Genomic DNA, 16,930 nt, shown 5'->3' with positions numbered 1-16,930 from the left:
AAGGCTGGCAGGAGTGCGAGGAAGCCCCGCCAAGGCCCTCCCTGGCCCCAGGCAGACAGGGGTGGGGAGAGGCGGGGAGGAAGCAACTTACCCTCCCTCTTCTACTGCCTCCTCCTGGCTGAATGAGGGCCGGAAGTGGGGCGGCCGGAAGCAGGGGGTGGGGCTTCATCGTGTGCCCCCCCGCACCTCACCCGGGGGAACTGCGATCCCCCCCGAATTGACCTCTGCATACAGTCCTTCCATCTTCAGAAGTGAACATTAGCTTTTGCAAATTATGTTAATGACTGCATTCTGACCCTGCTTTTCAGGCAAACATTGGCTCAAAATGTGTTATAGCAATTTGCAGATAAAACAAATTAACAGGCAACCAGATCTTAGTGAAGTCTGGGACACAATGGAGTGGCTTTTTGGCATTCAAAATGGTACTAATCTGTCAATTAGTATTTCAAACTCATATATTTATAAAAAAGCACTTTGTTTTTATGTTTTGGTTAACACGCACCTCCTTGTTCCCACAGTATAAATTGTTAGTTTTTTAAATTAAAACTATTTTAATGGTAAAATAAAAATATATGCATCTAAGCTGCCTCAAGAAGTAAATTCGATGGAGTTTGCTGGATTACAGTCACTAACTCTGGCTTGGGAAATTCCTTGAGATTTCGAGATGAAGCGCAAGGGCAGGACAGGGACCTCAATTGGGCATAACACCATAGAGTCCACCCTCCAAAGCAGCCATTTTCTCCGGGGGAACTGATTTCTTTCATCTAGAGATCAGATGAAATTCCGGGGGACTACAGGTCCCACCTATTTCACAATCCTATTGAATGACACAATTATCTAAATAAGTTATGAAACATAACTTTCATTTATTGCTATTATAATAGGGTTGCCAACTCCAGCCTGGGAGATTCCTTAAGTTTTAGGGGTAGGTAGTGCCTGCGGAGCTTGGGAAGAAATTTCACCTGGAACCTATGGTATTGTCAGGACCCACAGCAACAACGGAGTACACACTTATAGAAAGGTTATACTGTTATTGAAGCCATAGATGCATGGACAGGAACACTGTTAGGAATAGACCAGCAATGCACATATAGGGTTATAGTACATTCAAAGCAGCAGTACCCAATTAGGGTGGTTCCCGCACGCGCCAGGAGGCTTGAGAACCAACTGTCACCCAAACCAAAACAGGTATGAGCTTCCCACGGCTCAAAGCCAAAGCAATCTCCCTTGCTACTCCTCCAGCGGCCTTGAAAGATACATGGTGCAGTACAGCGGCAATTAAGCACAGGGAAAGGAATGCGCATGGGTAGGAAAACAGAAACCATGGACACAGAAACCTTTGGCATGGTGGGGGGAAACAGAAGAACATCAGACACATATGGCAGCTTGCTGACAGGTATTCCAAAATCTGGAGTGGCCATTTTCTTATCTCTGTAGTCTGGAGATCAAATGTAATTCTGGTAGATCTCAAAGCCTTACCTGGAAATTGGCACCCTGAGTGGTAGAAAGACAACCTATATAATTGGTTAGGAGCTCAAATACTGAAAGTCACTGAAACGTAAAGTCTTTGATTTTAAAAGTAGCCACTAGTGTACTATTATTATTCTTAATTAAAGAGCACAGCCTTGAGAATAACTTGAACTAAACCCCCTGAGAAGTCTTCCTATAACTCTGTATTTAAAAAAATCTAAAATACCCCCTTACAAGTAAAAAAAAAAGACATAAGGCGGGAAATAAGCAAGGAAACAAAAGCTCCTCCTGTTAAGCATTAAGTCTCTTCACCGGGAGAAGCGGGCAAGCGAGCGGACTTTCATCGGCTCGCCTAGCTGGTTGTTTATTGGCTGTCACTGTTTTGAAGCCGCACGTGGTACAATCATCGTCCTTATTTGTTCCCGTTTTTTTGTCTTCTGTTCCGGCTTCAGTGACTTCCGCTCCTGCGTAATTTGTGTGTTGAGAGGAGTAAAGGAAGAAAACGTCTTCCCAAATCATTGACCACTCATACGGATGCCCTTATTTTGAAAGAACTGGAACACGATACCGACGCCGAAGCAGCCGCCAGTTTAGAATCAGAGACCCACCTGACGAGCCTTAAACGGAGATCGATTTTGAGCATGCGCAGATTGGGTCTCTTCGTTCAAACCCTTCCAAGCATGCGCAAAATACTTCTCATTTGTGTTAACAGCTGACACCATTCTTTCACTATGGGGGGGGCGCTCGTTTGGTTCCAGCACTTATTTGGATTTAACGGTGACGTCTGAAAGCCGTTAGGAAACGACGAGGGCATCCCGTTTCCCTCAGAAAAACAAAAGGGGCGGGCTGAATTATTTGAGGCCGCGCCGGCGCGGTACTAGGTGGTTACGCGCACGCGCACTGGAGTAATCTTGGAGGGGCGGAGTGGAGCGGCCTGGTAGTGGCGGCGGTGCTGAAGCACTGCTTTGGAGCCGGGCTGCAGGGAGTTGCAGGGACGGCATCATGAGCTCGGACGGTAACGACGAGTTCTATCAGCAGTTGCGGCTCCAGGAACTCTATGGCAAAAAGGATGCTGAAGGGGATAGTGATCCCTTCACTTACACGGACCCGACGGACGGGACCCAGTACGAGTGGGACCGCGACAAGAGGGCCTGGTTCCCTAAGGTGAGGGAGGGGCGAGGGTTGGGGGCGGGGCCAGAGCTGTCTGACGTCATGTGATGGGAGGGGAAGAGGAGGGGCTCCTCCCTCGGGTCCATCCAGAGTGGATTTATGGGTGGTCTTAATATTGTCACTAAATATTAAAGAGCTCTGTTTGTCTGATAACATTAAGTATAGAAGTAGTATAATAATTTGTGGCTGCTTTATGTATCGTTTTATTTTATTTACTTATATTATTTATAGTCTGCCTTTCTCACTGGGACTCAAGACGGATTACACAGAGTACAGTCAACAAGATGGGACAGTCAATAAATGATGAAATAGGGTTTGAGTTGTAAAACCAGCTAGAAATCTAAAAAACAACTGAAACAAAGCATAAGTATTAGCATGACATATTAAATGATGCAGAATTACACAGTGGGAGGCTACCCGCAGCAAACTATTCACAGTAATATTTTGTTGTTGTTGTTGTTCAGTCGCACAGTCGAGTCAGACTCTTCACGACCCCATGGACCACATCACGCCGGACCCTCCTGTCTTCCATCGTGCTTTCGTTGCATCGATAACATTGTCTAACCATCTCATCCTTTGCCGTCCCCTTCTTTGACCTTCAATAATACAGACCACAGCCCCCAATAATTTATCCAAGTAACTTTGTGAAGCCTTTTATACAGCGCAACCCTGTTGCCTACATAGAAAAGCCCTCTTGAATAATTCTGTTTTGCATCGCTTGGAGAAAACCAGGGGAGTGGGAGCTTTCCTGACTTCTTCAGGCCGGCCATTCCACTTTCCACAATGGAGAAGGCATGTGTACAGGTAGTTTTGTCCATTTGCAGGTTGGCACCTGCAGAAGGCCGTGCTTGGATGAACAGAGCTGTCATGGAGGACTGTAGGAAGAGAGGTGGTCTTGCAGACATGAGGGTTGAAGGCCATGGGTTGTTTTTTGTTTTTCCTTTGATTTTGCCCAACATAAATGAGACACTTGAGTTGTATTAAAAAGCAGTTGTGCCTGCCTCAGTGGGGATGAGGATTAGTGCAAGCCTTGACAAATTTTCTAGTAGCTAGCTCAAAAATTTAGGAGCCAGTCTCATTGGTGTGTCTCCGGGTTCTTGTATTTTAGTGGTGAAACTTGTTGCCTTTAACTAGGAGCAGCTTTCCAGGGTGTCAGGCTAAAAAAGCTTCCTGGCTTCTGCTGCCTGAGATCCTTGGAATCAGTTCAAAGGAGTTGGGGAGCTTCTGCATGCCAAGCATGTGCTCTGAACTGTGGCCCTTCTGATTAAACTGGAATAATGTGCTTAATTTGCCTTTTCTTATGCTGGAACTTCATACCCATGAGCTGGAGATAGCAGGGATTCAGTGAACTGTGGCCCTTCTGATTAAACTGGAACAATGTGCTTAATTTGCTCAAGAATGTATTAATGTATCTTATACATAGAAGGCCTTTTCTTATGCTGGAACCTCATACCCATGAGCTGGAGATAGCACTAGAACCATCTTCATGCAAAGCAGGTACTCTGCCACTGAACCTTGGCCTCTCCCTTTTTAGCTCAGTATTGTCTTCCCACTTGTGTTTATATTAAACACTTCATGGCACATTGATATTCTGAAAGAGGGAAAAATCAGCTCTTTCAGTCCATAACAGTGTCCTTGCCTAGTCACTTAGAGACAGTTTTCGCTTGCCACAGGTTACTAGGTCAGTGGTTATTTACAGGCCTATAATAATATTTCTGTGGCACTTCAAATTGTTTCATATAACTAGCTCAGTGGCAGGTAAAGCAGGTTACTTCTTTAGTCCTGTGTTGCTGGTGTGTGTGTGTGTGTATGGAGGGCTTGCAGGACCGGTGGTTTGCCTGCTGCCACCTGAAAAGTTTACGGCACAGCCGGTGAGATTTGTATAGAGCCCCTTGGAGATCTTAGTCTTGATGTTACATTAGTTCCCATACATGAAATTGCCTTCCAGCAAGTCAGACCATTGGTCCATCTTGTCCAGTGCTATCAGCTCTGACTGGCAGTTGCTTTCCAGAATCTAGACAGAAAAAGATCTTTTGCTACACCTATTACCTGAGATTCATATCTCTGAAAGGATTTAAAACAGCACCTTCTGCATTGTTTGTTGTCCTGCTGTTAATGACAAGCAACAGGACTCTGATCTGGCTGAATCTTCCTTTTAAAATTTGTGTTCATGTTTTGTTGTAAGCTTAATTTGTCTATAAATCTTGTAGGCGTAATTTGCTGTAGTATTCTTTCTTTGCCGATCAGTCGTAGTGCCGTGCAAAATATTCTCCTAGAATATTAGTAATGCCGCTCTTCATAATTTGAGAGTCATTCGTTCAGAGACAGCATGGTGCTGTTAATGAGTCAAATTAATACTGGAAAAACCTGGGTCCAAATCCCCATTCAATCACAGAGCTCCCTGGGTGCCACTGGACTGGTTATTCTCTTTATCTAACCTACCTCTCAGGGATGTTGTGAGGGTAAAGTAGGGTAATTGATGTATGCTTCTTTGAGCTCTTTGATGAAAGGCGGGAACAAGAATTTGATAATTTTCAGAGTTGTTTTGGACTCAGGCTGGAGGTCTTCAGACCTTCAGATAGATTCCTGAGCCCCTGCAAACCCACTTCTTTGCCTTTTGGAAAGACCTGCTGCTAGTGCATGTGCATAGTGAGCAAGTGTGCCAAGTATTCTGCCTCTCTTTACATGAGAGGAGCAGCAGAGCAGTGTGATCACTTGGTGTTGGAGATTATTCCTTCATTGCTCTGACCCATGACTTGTTCTTCAGTATGGAGCTCCTTCCTGGTGCTCTGCTTGTGTTTTGTGCCCCTGACTTTTGCCTGCTGCCATAGTCCTAGTCTCTTAGCATTGGTGGGTTCATAACCCGCCTCCCCCACTTTGTGCTGCATGATTGTGATTTATGTATTTGTGCCTCAGTGGGTTCAGGGTCTGGAAATATTGAAGACCTTTGGCTTACCCAAACATTAGCAATAGTAATTCATACTGAGTCTGCTTGTAGACTAATATTCTGTGAATCCTCTTTTAGGTGACTGAAGACTTCCTGGCGACGTATCATGCTAACTATGGCTTTCCAACTGACAGTTCAGATAATTCAACTGCATCGGTTGCAAAGACTGACATCAAACCACCGGTGGATTCAAAGATGGCTGGAGTCCAGCAGCTGGTAGAGCAAAAAGGGTCACAACAAACAGAACCTAAACAGAAAGGAGAGAAACGAAAACCTGAAGCAGGCAAGAGGGTCCAATGTGCATGGCTTAGAAGTAGTCACGTGATCAAGAAGAAATGTATATTTCTACTGAGCTGGGCGTTATCAGCTTCAGTAACAGTGGCAAATGTCCATTTATGCTGATTATTCTTGTAACCATTCAACAATGATTACTTTATCTGGTTGTGAAAGTCCGATGTAAAATAATCTAATTAGACAACATTCGTGATATGTGAACTCAGTTGAAGCTTGATAAATGTGAATTTCGGAATGAATGGCTATTCTCTATGTTTAGAACGCAACTAATTTACTCATGATCTCTCCTTTAGGATGGTTTCACGTTGAAGAACAGAGAAATACAAATGTATACGTAACGGGTACGTAGCAGCTTGTTAATATTTGCAAATTGACCAGTATGTGTTAGAGAATGTATGTGACAAATGTATTTGAGTAGGAATGCCAGGCATTTTGATAGCTTGTTATTTGGTAATATGCTTGCATTTTAGTATGTTTTGTATGTCTTTTCTTTGGGTTCTAGTTATGTAAAACGCTTGCATTAATGCAGTTCTTTTCAGCAATTAGAAAAAAATGGTTTGAATTTTGCGCTTTTAATCAAATCTGGAACTGAGATTAAAAATACAGGAAAACGTGATGGGAAAGAAAAAAACCAGAGCCGAGGACATAAACAACATAATATTTAATGTACAATAGTACATTTAATAGTACATTTAATAGTAGCCGAGGACATAAACAACATAATATTTAAAAGTATATAGCACAATTGCATAATCTTGTGCAACAGTGAAATTTCATTTGTTTTGTGTGTGTGTGTGTGCACTCTCCTTCCACCCTTCTCCACTTTATCTTTCTGTTGGCTGAAACTAAGTCCTAACTGAACACCAGTGATTATTGCTGAGCTTTAGAAGTAGGACCAGCAATAGCCAGAAAATTCTCTCAAGCTAGCTCTTTGCTCCATTTTTTTTCCACTTGCAAATTGCACAAGAAGCCCCATTTAGAACAAGAGGAAGGTTTAATTGGTGGCCTGCCCTTTTTCCTCAGTGGAATGTCTGCCTCCTTCCTGCCTGATCCTGATTGTGTGGAAGCAGAACTGTTATAGTCCCAAGTCTCTTAGCTTCCCATTGGCTCATTTTGTAAGGCTTTCTTGCTGTGGGTTAGAGTTGTCAGACTGCAGCCCTAGAAAGGCCAAACTGAGTCAAGTCTACTGTCTCTTTCGCCTCACTGAATCACAAAACCAACAGGTGCCTGCTGTCATTTATGACTCCCTGCAGTGACCAGCTTCTGAATTAGGGTTGGTATGCATGCTCAAAAACACAGAGTTGGGGCTCATGCCAGGGGTTGAAGATTTTGCTGTTCAGGGCATGAGTTTCAGTTGACAGGAATTATAGTGCATGGAGAGCTATCCACAATTGTCATACTGTACCTTCCCACCGCAAGAGGACCGTGATTGATTGTCTCCTACTATGACTAAAGAACTAGAATTTTGGCAGGTTCCACTTTTACTCTGGGCCACAAAGCAAACAGATTCACGCAAAATTCAGAAGGTGCCAGAGCTATAAAAAACATTAGGAATGTGTGTGACAAATTAGAATCCAATTTTTCTATGAAAATTAAAGATGGTTAGACAGCTAGTGTTAATATGGGTTACATCTGCTTTACTTGATTGCTGTTTGCATCTGCTTTAATTTACTATACAGGTTTACCGCCAGACATTACACAAGATGAATTTGTTCAGGTTATGTCAAAATGTGGAATTGTTATGCGTGATCCTCAGACAGATGAACCTAAAATTAAGCTTTACAAGGACAAAGAGGGAAATCTTAAAGGAGATGGGCTCTGTTGTTACCTAAAGGTTAGTTGTATATTTGAGTTATTTCATGGTGATACTTAAGGTATTGGTTGATATAAATATTTTCCTTTGTCTTTAGTAATTATTTTAGTTTGAGTAGACACTGGAATATTAAGGTGGCTTTTTATGACACATGTATTTTCCCTCCACCATTGATTTAACTTACTGAGCTTAATGTTAAAAGTGGCTTAGTACTTCTCTGTTAGTACTGTGAATTTGGGTTGAAAGAACATTCTTACATGTGAAAAACAGAGTCATTCTAAACAGTTGTGGGAGGGATTATAAAAAGATTTTTCACTAAAATATGTGAAATGTGTTGATGGTTGGTCGGATGCCACCCCCAGATACTCTGGACAGGGCATTAGAGGCGCTGTGGCTGGATGGCTACAGCAGAGCCAGCTGAAATTAAACCCAGTGGAGACAGAGGTCCTGTACCTGAGCCGTGGGGGTGTGGGATCGGGAATCTGGCTCCCAGTGCTTCAGTCTTGGGGTGATTCTAGATCCCTCACTTTCTGTGGAGGCCAAGGCCACCATGGTTGCCAGATTGACCTTTTACCATCTCTGCCTGATCAGGCAGGTGGTTCCCTATCGCACCTCTCAGGACTTCGCTACAGTGAACCTGATCTGGAAACTGCAGCTAGTGCAGAACGCAGTGGCGTACCTGCTGATGGCGACACCTATGTGGGTGCACATCCAGCCGGTGCTTCGCTGATTGCACTGGCTGCCAATTCAATACCGAATCCGATTCAAGGTTATGGTACTGACCTTTAAAGCCCTACACGGCCTGGGACGAGCATATCTGATGGACCGCCTCTTCCCATATGTGCCTCGGAGAGCCTTGCACTCCATAGATCAATACCTCCTGGTAATCCCTGGCCCAAGAGATGTCTGCTTAGCCTCAACCAGGGCCAGAGCTTTTTTGGCCCTGGCCCTGGTTTGGTAAAACATGCTGTCATGGCTCAGGTGGGGTGTCACCTGATGCTGCCACCACTCTGGATTTAGGTTCCCTTGAGAAGGCCCAGAGCACCCTCCCAAGACCTTCAGACCTCCCCTTTGGCCGAATAACAGGCGTGAGGACCAGGCAGAGTGAAACAAGGAAAAGGTTTATTTTATAGGAGGTCAAACAACAATGTGCAGAATAATAACAGTAAGTGGGTGAAAAGAAAAGAAATCAAATGCCCTAACGTGTCTAAATATAGACTGTCCATAGCTCACTATTCCAAGTGACACTAGACTACTCACCCTTCCCTCAGGATGAGGGTTTCTTCCTGCAGCAGCCTTCCTTCTGGCTCTTCCCTCTGGAAGAAAGAACAGCTTCTGCTCTGGCACCAGCCCTTTTGTTCCCCAGCCCTCTTCTTCCCTATTGGTCAATTTTGGCTCCAAATCCTCTCAGGGGCTTCTGGGAGTTGTAGACCCAGCCTCACCTACGGCTAGCCAGGCTCCCTGGGCCTAGTAGTGCCGCCCAGATCATGACACATGCTCCCACTTGAGATCAGGGCGAGAGCTATTACAGTTCTGCAGGGTCTGGAGGATGGACCTGTTCCACCATGCCTTTCGGTGATGCGGCAGACACTAAACCATCTTGGCCTTCCCTGCCTTTTGGTACCTGCCCAGTGCCTCTTGGATGCTGTTTATCATCTATGGGGCACTATATTTAGGTACCTCCCACCATCTACCATTGCCTGTTAAACTATCACAGGAGACGTTGGATTACTTGTGTTTAATGCCATCTTGTTTTAATCGTTTAACTGTTTTTATATATTGTTTTTATTATGTTGTGGGCTGCCCTTAGCCCATTCGTGGTGTAAGGTGGGATAGAAGGTAAATAAATAATAATTATTATGTACATTATTCACCTTGCTTTGTGAATTGATCGCCATTGGGAGTACTTCCTATGCAGTCTGATGGGATAATTCATTCTTTGATTGGATTTTGCTTGCATAGTAATGTAATCTCTCTGATTATTTGACCTTCTGACCGCATTTGGTAATAGGGTCCATCTCTCCTTCCCTTTCTGTTTTTATTTTTACTATCGTGTGTGTATATGCATATTTGCTAAGTGAGAATAATGCTACATGTATTTAAAGAAGTGAGTTGTAATCTTCAAAAACATCTTGTTTTGTTTGTGCTGCATCAAATTCAGATGGCTATCCTGCTGGCATTTGTTTAAAAATGATACCTTTTTACAAGTTGGTCTTCAGTGGGGAAATGATGTAAGCTTCATTTGATTTAGATGAAAAATAAAATCCTGACCTCTGAAGTTTCCTTCTTTCCTTTAATAGAGAGAGTCTGTTGAACTTGCACTGAAACTTCTGGATGAAAATGAGATTAGAGGCTACAAATTGCATGTGGAAGTTGCACAGTTTCAGATCAAGGGGGAGTACGATGCCAGCAAAAAGAAGAAGAAATGCAAAGACTATAAGAAGAAGCTGTCTCAACAACAAAAGTGGGTGACTGTGTCTGTAAATAATGTTAGCTGTTTGTGGCTGTGTATATAAATATACAGCTCAAAGAACTTGAAGTCTAAAAAGACATTCCTTGTGAAAGAAAGTGAAAAATTGTTCTGAACTATCCAGTATACTTGATATTTTGCTGTTTCGCATATCTTTTTGTTAGTGCATTCAATACTATTCTGAAGTTTAGACATACTATCAGATCTGTGTGCAAGTGGCTGGTATTTTTTGATCTCGCTGTATTTCTTGCCTTGACCTGAAAATGCAATGCAAATTTTACCTGGTTTCAAATTTTAAGTATAAGAGACAATCTGTATAGATTTATAAATAACGTGTACAGCTGTCATGTACTAAGTTGAACCCATTGATCCATCTAGCTTAGTATTATCTACTCTGACTGGCAGCAGTTGATTTATTTTATACATTTACATTTTTATCCCACCCCTTGTGCAAGGAGCTCAGGGCAGTGTATGGCAGTCTCTCCTCCTTCGCTTTACCTTCAGCAACCCTGTGAGGTAGGTTAGGCAGCCAGAGAGAGTGACTGACCCAAGATCATCCATAAAGCATCATGAGACAGTGGGGGTTTGAACCTGGCTCCCACAGATCCTAGTCCAGTACTTTCGCCAAGGTCTCAGTCGGAGAAAGACCTTTCCCAACAGCTGTTATCTGAGATCCTTTAGCTGATAGATGCCAGGAATCGAACACAGGACCTTCTGTTTACAAAGGATATATTCTACCACTGAGTCATTGCTCCTCCTCACTTTCCATATTCAGGCTGTTGGGAGTCTAGCTTTGTTGGGGAAATGACTGTCAGTGCTGGCACCATATTTTAAAGAAAGATTGAATCATTACCTGCCACAATCTCTTACTATTGTCTTATTTTATTAGACAGCTGGATTGGAGGCCAGAGAAGAAACCGGGTGATGTTAGACTGAGGCACGAGCGTGTTATCATTATCAGAAACATGTTTCATCCAACAGATTTTGAGGTAGGAATGTTCACCCTCTGTCACCGAGTTGTAAAATAGGTAATAAGGTCCAAGTAAAATCTTGCTAGTGGGAAACTGGTGAAAATGCTGCATTTTTGTATTGGATTATGAATAAGCAGTCCCTGCCTTCAAAGGCTGAGCTCCATGTTTCTCTTTTTCCAATCTCAGTACGGGTTCAACGGCTTTTGATTTATCCCTGGCATGTAATTTAGCCGAGAGTGTTTACTGTTTCTAGTTGCTCTCAGGTTGTTATGACCAGCACATTGAAATTCTGGTTCCTGAATCAGTGTTGATAAAATTCTTTTAAAGCATCTTCTTGCACATGCGTATCTGTCTTTGCAGGAGGACCCATTAGTTCTGAATGAAATTAGAGAAGACCTTCGGACGGAATGTGAAAAATTTGGACAAGTAAAGAAAGTCATAATATTTGATGTAGGTATAGGATACTGCTGTCTATATAAACATATTTAAAAAGAATTTAGAGATACGGATTAATGTGAAGCATTGTTGTTGTGGCTTTGGATGGCTCATGCGTATCTTTGTAGGCTTCTGTTTGCTCATCAGGAAATCAATTCTTTATGTAGTTAGAGAGCCTGTTATGGATTTGACAGTATCTGGTTTCTTTCATTTTTATAGAGGCACCCAGATGGCGTTGCTTCTGTGTCCTTTAAAGAGATGGAAGAAGCTGATGTGTGTAAACAGGCACTCCATGGGCGATGGTTTGGTGGACGTCAGCTGTGTGTTGAAACATGGGATGGTGTAACAGATTACCAGGTAAGTCTGACTCCGATGTTTACAAGATTTTTGAAAGCGGCGAATATATGCAGTGAATGAAATGGAGTTTAGTTTTAGGAATTTTATATATAGTGCTGCATTCTTTGTAACCAGATGGCTTGAAACAAAAACTGTGGTTCCCAAGTGTTGAAAATCATACGAGAGACTTGCAAAGTGTTTCAGTGACACCTTAACTGGCACTCTTTTATCACGTGTTTCCAAAGGATCCATTACTATCATACTTTGAAGTTTTGCTTTGTAGTAATGAAAACTAGATTCATGTATGCCTTTCTCTGCAGTGAAAAGGAGCAGGGCCTTTTCTGTGGCAGCCCTGCTGCTTTTCGGCGAGATACCTGAATAGATGAGTAGAGCATTCCATTGACCCTTGTCGCGTTCCTAGGCCTATAGGCTCTAGGAAGGCCTACTAAAGTAGCTACCAGGCTTACATTTCCCAGGCACCCTTTGGACCCTGTGAATGGTTAACAATGGATTAGGAGGGAAAACTTGCACCAGTAGAGGACTAGGGGGGCAGTGCCTAGGAAGAAGGGATGAAAGGCCTCGCCCAAAGGGATAGGTCGTTCATTCCTAAGGAGCAGAGCTGAGGAGGGGCTCTCACAGATGGAGGGATCCTTCATCCAGGAAGGGGGTGAGTTAGCTTGAAGCCAATCACCTAGGGGCAGTCTAGATAGATGCGTTAGGGTTCTATTATTTGTTTGCTTACCTGCCTTTACTGTTCTCATTATTCTACAAATTATGTGGAAACCAGTTACTAGACCTCTATAATAAAATTGTTTATTATTCTGTCTGGGTCCTCACGCATCATTCGGTCGCATGTAAAGTACACTCTACTGGGGAAGAACGGGTAAGGGGTCGAATGGGTGCTCTGGGCCCTCCCAAGGAGGCCCATACCAGAGTGGCGGCAGCCTGTGGAGAGCCTCCCTAGACACCGCCTGCAGCAACCCTTTTTAAGAAAAAGAAAAAGTCAAGCACGTTTTAAATTTTTTCGGGGAATAATATGCTGTTGAGAGATTAATTTTTTTTCTGATCTGATCATTCCGTTTGAAAACTGTATAACAGCAAAATAAAGTAGGAGTCCAGTGACATATTAGAGATTAACAAAGTTTAGCCCAGCAGAAGTGTTCATGAGTCGGAGTCTGATAAAGTGAGCAAAAGCTGATTGCTGAAGTAAATTGTGTAAGTTCCTAAGGTGCCACGGGACTCTTATTTTGTTTGCTGGTCTGACGCTGTTTTGAATTGTGATAGCTTTTACCTGACTGTGTTTTCACCTAGATTAGTAGCTGCCTTGAGTTGGTCAATAAAGTGGAATACAGTATTTAAAATAAAATAAATCTCATCTTGCATGAAGACCATTTTAGGTAGTACTTGTGTGTATTAAATATTTAAGTTTTTTTGTTTATGAAGAATTTTGATACCTTCAGTTTTAAGCAAATATCCTAAAATTCTAGCAACTGCTACTAGGGATGGGCATAAACCAGGAAAATGGAGGTTTGTCCCAGTTTGTGGTTCATGAGGTCCCACGAACCTCCCCCACTTCACAAACTGGTTCAGTTCATGAGGTTCATGGATCTTCCCTCCCTCCTTTCTGCTGGTGGCGGCTCCCCGAGGCCAGCAGAATGGGGGAGGGGAGATCTTGCAAAAGCCATTTCAGCAAATCCTTTTGCTCCCCACTCCCTGCTTCCAAGTGGGGGAGAGTGAGAGGGATCGCTGAAACGGCTTGTCTCCATTTCAGCTTGTTAGGCTTGGAAGTGGGGGAGAGGGAAAGGGGTCACTGAAATCGCTTCCAACTGGGAAGGCATTTAAATACCTTCTCAGTTCAGTTGTGAGTCACACAGCAGCAGCACAGCTTGCAAAAACAATTGTAAGGGATACCTTTAAATGGTTTAAATGGTATCCCTTTAAATGGTTTTTGCAAGCAGCTCAGAGAAGGCATTGAAAGAGACCACGGTCTCTTCAAATGCCTTCTTCAAGCCTCACCACCAGCACCAGTGTGCCTGCTTACACGAACCCCCTGGTTGGTTTGTGGGGGCTCATGAGGGCTTGATGGTATGAAACAAAGTTCATGAACTACAAACTGGGCTGCTACCAGCTTAAAACACGAACCCGCCCTTTTATACCAGTTATAGTAAACATTTAAGTATTTACTGCAGTTGATGTAGAATAGAGGGGAGTTTCTTAGTATTCCTGCAGTGTAAAGGTAAATCATGAAAGTAGCTTTTGGGGAGGTCATTTAAAGCATTGGTTATTAAACTGGCAAGCAACAAGCCATGCTTTCATTGCTGTTAATGCTGTCACTTTGTATGCACACAGGTTGAAGAGACTGCAAGAGAAAGGGAAGAGAGACTGAAGGGGTGGGAAACGTTTTTAGTTGATCCGAATTTAGCAAAACCGAAAACGGCATTGGGTACAGATACTTCAGAAACTGGTGTCAAATTGCCTGAAGGAGTTCAGCAATCTAACAGTGCATCAGAGGGAGATCTGAAGGATAAAGCAACTGAGAGGGAAGATAATGGAGAAGACACTAATGAAGATGTCACAGCATCCACAGACAGCAGTGTTGCCGGCAGTGATGAGGAAGCAGAGACATAATGCTATGGACTTATTTGGAAAAGCATGTCTTTAGGGTAATCTTTAGACCTCTCTTATCCTATGCTTCAGAGCAATTGCAGGCAGCATTCAAATCAGTACATATATTACTTTATTAGGATGTCATCGATGTGTGCTTTTGAGGTATTTCATTAAAAGCAGTATTTAATGACAATCTTAAAAAAAATCAGTTTGGCTGCCATTCAAGCTGTGTGCATTCTAAGTTGCCACAAGTGCTGCTGAACTGACTAGCCACCTTATGTTGTATCTTTGCTTGTCAGTGTTCAAAGTACATCATTGTGAGTAAGTACAGACTTGCAGTTCCCATTAATTACACCCAGACCTTTAGGAATACAGAGGTATGAATGCTTTTCAGTGCTTGCTTTAATTCCACACCCCACCCTTTCCCTCCAAACTCGATAATCTTCCTGAATGGTATGAATCCTTTACCAATCCTTGGGTTGACCAGTACATGCTTATATCCGCTGGTTTTCCTTATAACAGTCACTTAAGAAATAACAGGGTCACTGAGGATGCATTGTCAACACTGAAGGGGAGGGAAAGAAGAAAATGATATTGCAATGAAAGATCCTTGCGATTGGAGGCGTGTTGATCGATATATAAAATTATTGTTGTTCAAGTCCTGTTAATTTGCCCTGTTGTCAGCTCAGTCTGAGGGAGACTACAATGACAAATGGAAATACATGTGCATAAGATTAATCTTTTTTTAAAAAAAAATCTTTGATGAATTCACATTGGAAGTGCACAGAGAGCTTTATGTGTTGTGGAAGTGTGTGTGGGTTTTTGGTTTTTTTTTGTATTATTGTGTTCAAATGTACCCAGTTTTCTGACACTTGTCAAGGGTGGTGGTGTACAAGGCCTGTTCTTTTTAGATGTGGCTTGACTACAGGAAACTTAAAACTGAGGCTGATTCCCAACATGGTCGCACAGATTCCTAAATATAGGGAAATGTGCTGATTTCTAGATATTAGCCATTCAGTCGAAGCAAGTTTAAGCTGTCCAAGAATTTCAAAATGTTATGTCTGAAACTATTGTCCAAAGCCCTTAACGGGATGTCTCGAATAGGAAAGCACATTCTCTGCCTCTTTTCTTTAATAGTATCTAACCACAGGAAGATCCAAGGTGTGCAGCTTGGGTGTGAAACAGGCCACTTTCATATTTTTTACAATAAATGTAAAAGCATTTACTTTATCTGTTTGTATTTGAAATTCATAATTACGTTAATAGATGTTTGAAAATAATTCTCATCACTTTGAACTGCTGGGCTATGGGAATCTGTGACTACGTACATGAAAACTGGGAATTTGAGTATAACTGGTGAATATAATATTGGGTATGATTTCATAATATTTTGTGTTCACCCAGATGACCAAATTGCACACACGTCTCCACTGAAGGAATAGCAGAAAATGTGATTAATATTGAATGTAAAAGACTTTACAGGATTTTCTCAGACTATTTTGCATCCTTGGACATTGTAGATGAGATGACAGCAGATAAGAATTCAAACTGAAATATTTTTGTGCAGGTTTAGCTGTGCTAGATTTTATTAACTTTACTAGTGTGACAGTTCATTTTAAATAAAATATTTCTGGAACTTAAGCAGTTGTCCCATTCTGGGCGGAAAAAACCCTCTTCAGATCATTAGTTGCATTTTTTGATGTCCTTAGTTGCATTTTTTGATGTCCTTTGTATATAACAAATTATTTTAATAAAATACTTCAGCTTTGGCCTACTAGGTTAGATTAAAAAAACTATCAAAAGTGTAGTGATTTCCATTTTGAATTAAATGTCTCTCCTACTTTACACTTGTGATTTTGAGAGAACTGCTGTGGGAAACAAGTTATATGTTTGTTTCTACTGGAAGTGTTCAGCATTTCCAAGTCAGAAGTAAAAAAAAATATCCAGACTCATTTTAAATTTCTGTTTCTTGAGAATTTTTCTAGTTTTAATCTGGAAAGTTACACGGCTTTTGATAATTCATTTGGGAATAATTTTGCATGATAATTTCATTGTTACCAGAAATAACTTATTCATCATTTCTTAAATGTGTTAGTAACAGTACTAAAATTCTTTTTGTTTTTCCCTTTAGTCAAAATTAGTCCAACTTACTGGATATTAAAACAAAACATAACTTCTTTAGATGTTATAATCAAGTTCTTTCAGAATTTCTTGTGGAATTAATGTGAGAAAAGCAAAATTATCATCTCCAATAGGCTTTGTCTTGGGGGGCCCAACTGTACATTACATTATCCTCGCATCTCCCCTGGGGGGAGCTCTTGATCAGATGTGTTTTGCAAATTCTGTGCTCAAAGGCTCAGTACAGATTGGGATTGCGGTGTGCTAGGAGAAGAGTTTTAGGCCTTTCCCTATTTCTT

General features: G+C 42.1%; 1 protein-coding gene across 1 annotated transcript; it reads left to right on the top strand.

Moving 5' to 3' along the window:
• The first annotated feature begins 2,222 nt into the window (after positions 1-2,222).
• HTATSF1 (HIV-1 Tat specific factor 1) lies at positions 2,223-16,220 on the top strand. The gene is made up of 9 exons (XM_015424031.1): positions 2,223-2,634; positions 5,666-5,870; positions 6,175-6,222; positions 7,561-7,715; positions 9,995-10,158; positions 11,054-11,153; positions 11,496-11,585; positions 11,790-11,927; positions 14,256-16,220. Exons 1-9 carry the CDS (start codon positions 2,473-2,475, stop codon positions 14,532-14,534), a joined length of 1,341 nt encoding a protein of 446 aa, XP_015279517.1. The 5' UTR covers positions 2,223-2,472; the 3' UTR covers positions 14,535-16,220.
• Positions 16,221-16,930: the final 710 nt, after the last annotated feature.

This window comes from Gekko japonicus, unplaced genomic scaffold (assembly GCF_001447785.1).
Source record: "Gekko japonicus isolate JY-2015 unplaced genomic scaffold, Gekko_japonicus_V1.1 scaffold575, whole genome shotgun sequence".
In the NCBI taxonomy this organism is placed as follows: domain Eukaryota; kingdom Metazoa; phylum Chordata; class Lepidosauria; order Squamata; family Gekkonidae; genus Gekko; species Gekko japonicus.
Note: the sequence above shows the minus strand (reverse complement) of the source record. Positions and strands in the feature narration are given on the sequence as shown.

Bases quoted from the DNA above. Each gene is read 5' to 3' on its own strand.
- HTATSF1 (XM_015424031.1), top strand. From the start codon at position 2,473: ATGAGCTCGGACGGTAACGACGAGTTCTATCAGCAGTTGCGGCTCCAG. The intron at 10,159-11,053 runs GTGGGTGACTGT...TTATTTTATTAG, and splicing joins AAGCTGTCTCAACAACAAAA to ACAGCTGGATTGGAGGCCAG. The intron at 11,586-11,789 runs GTAGGTATAGGA...TCATTTTTATAG, and splicing joins AGAAAGTCATAATATTTGAT to AGGCACCCAGATGGCGTTGC.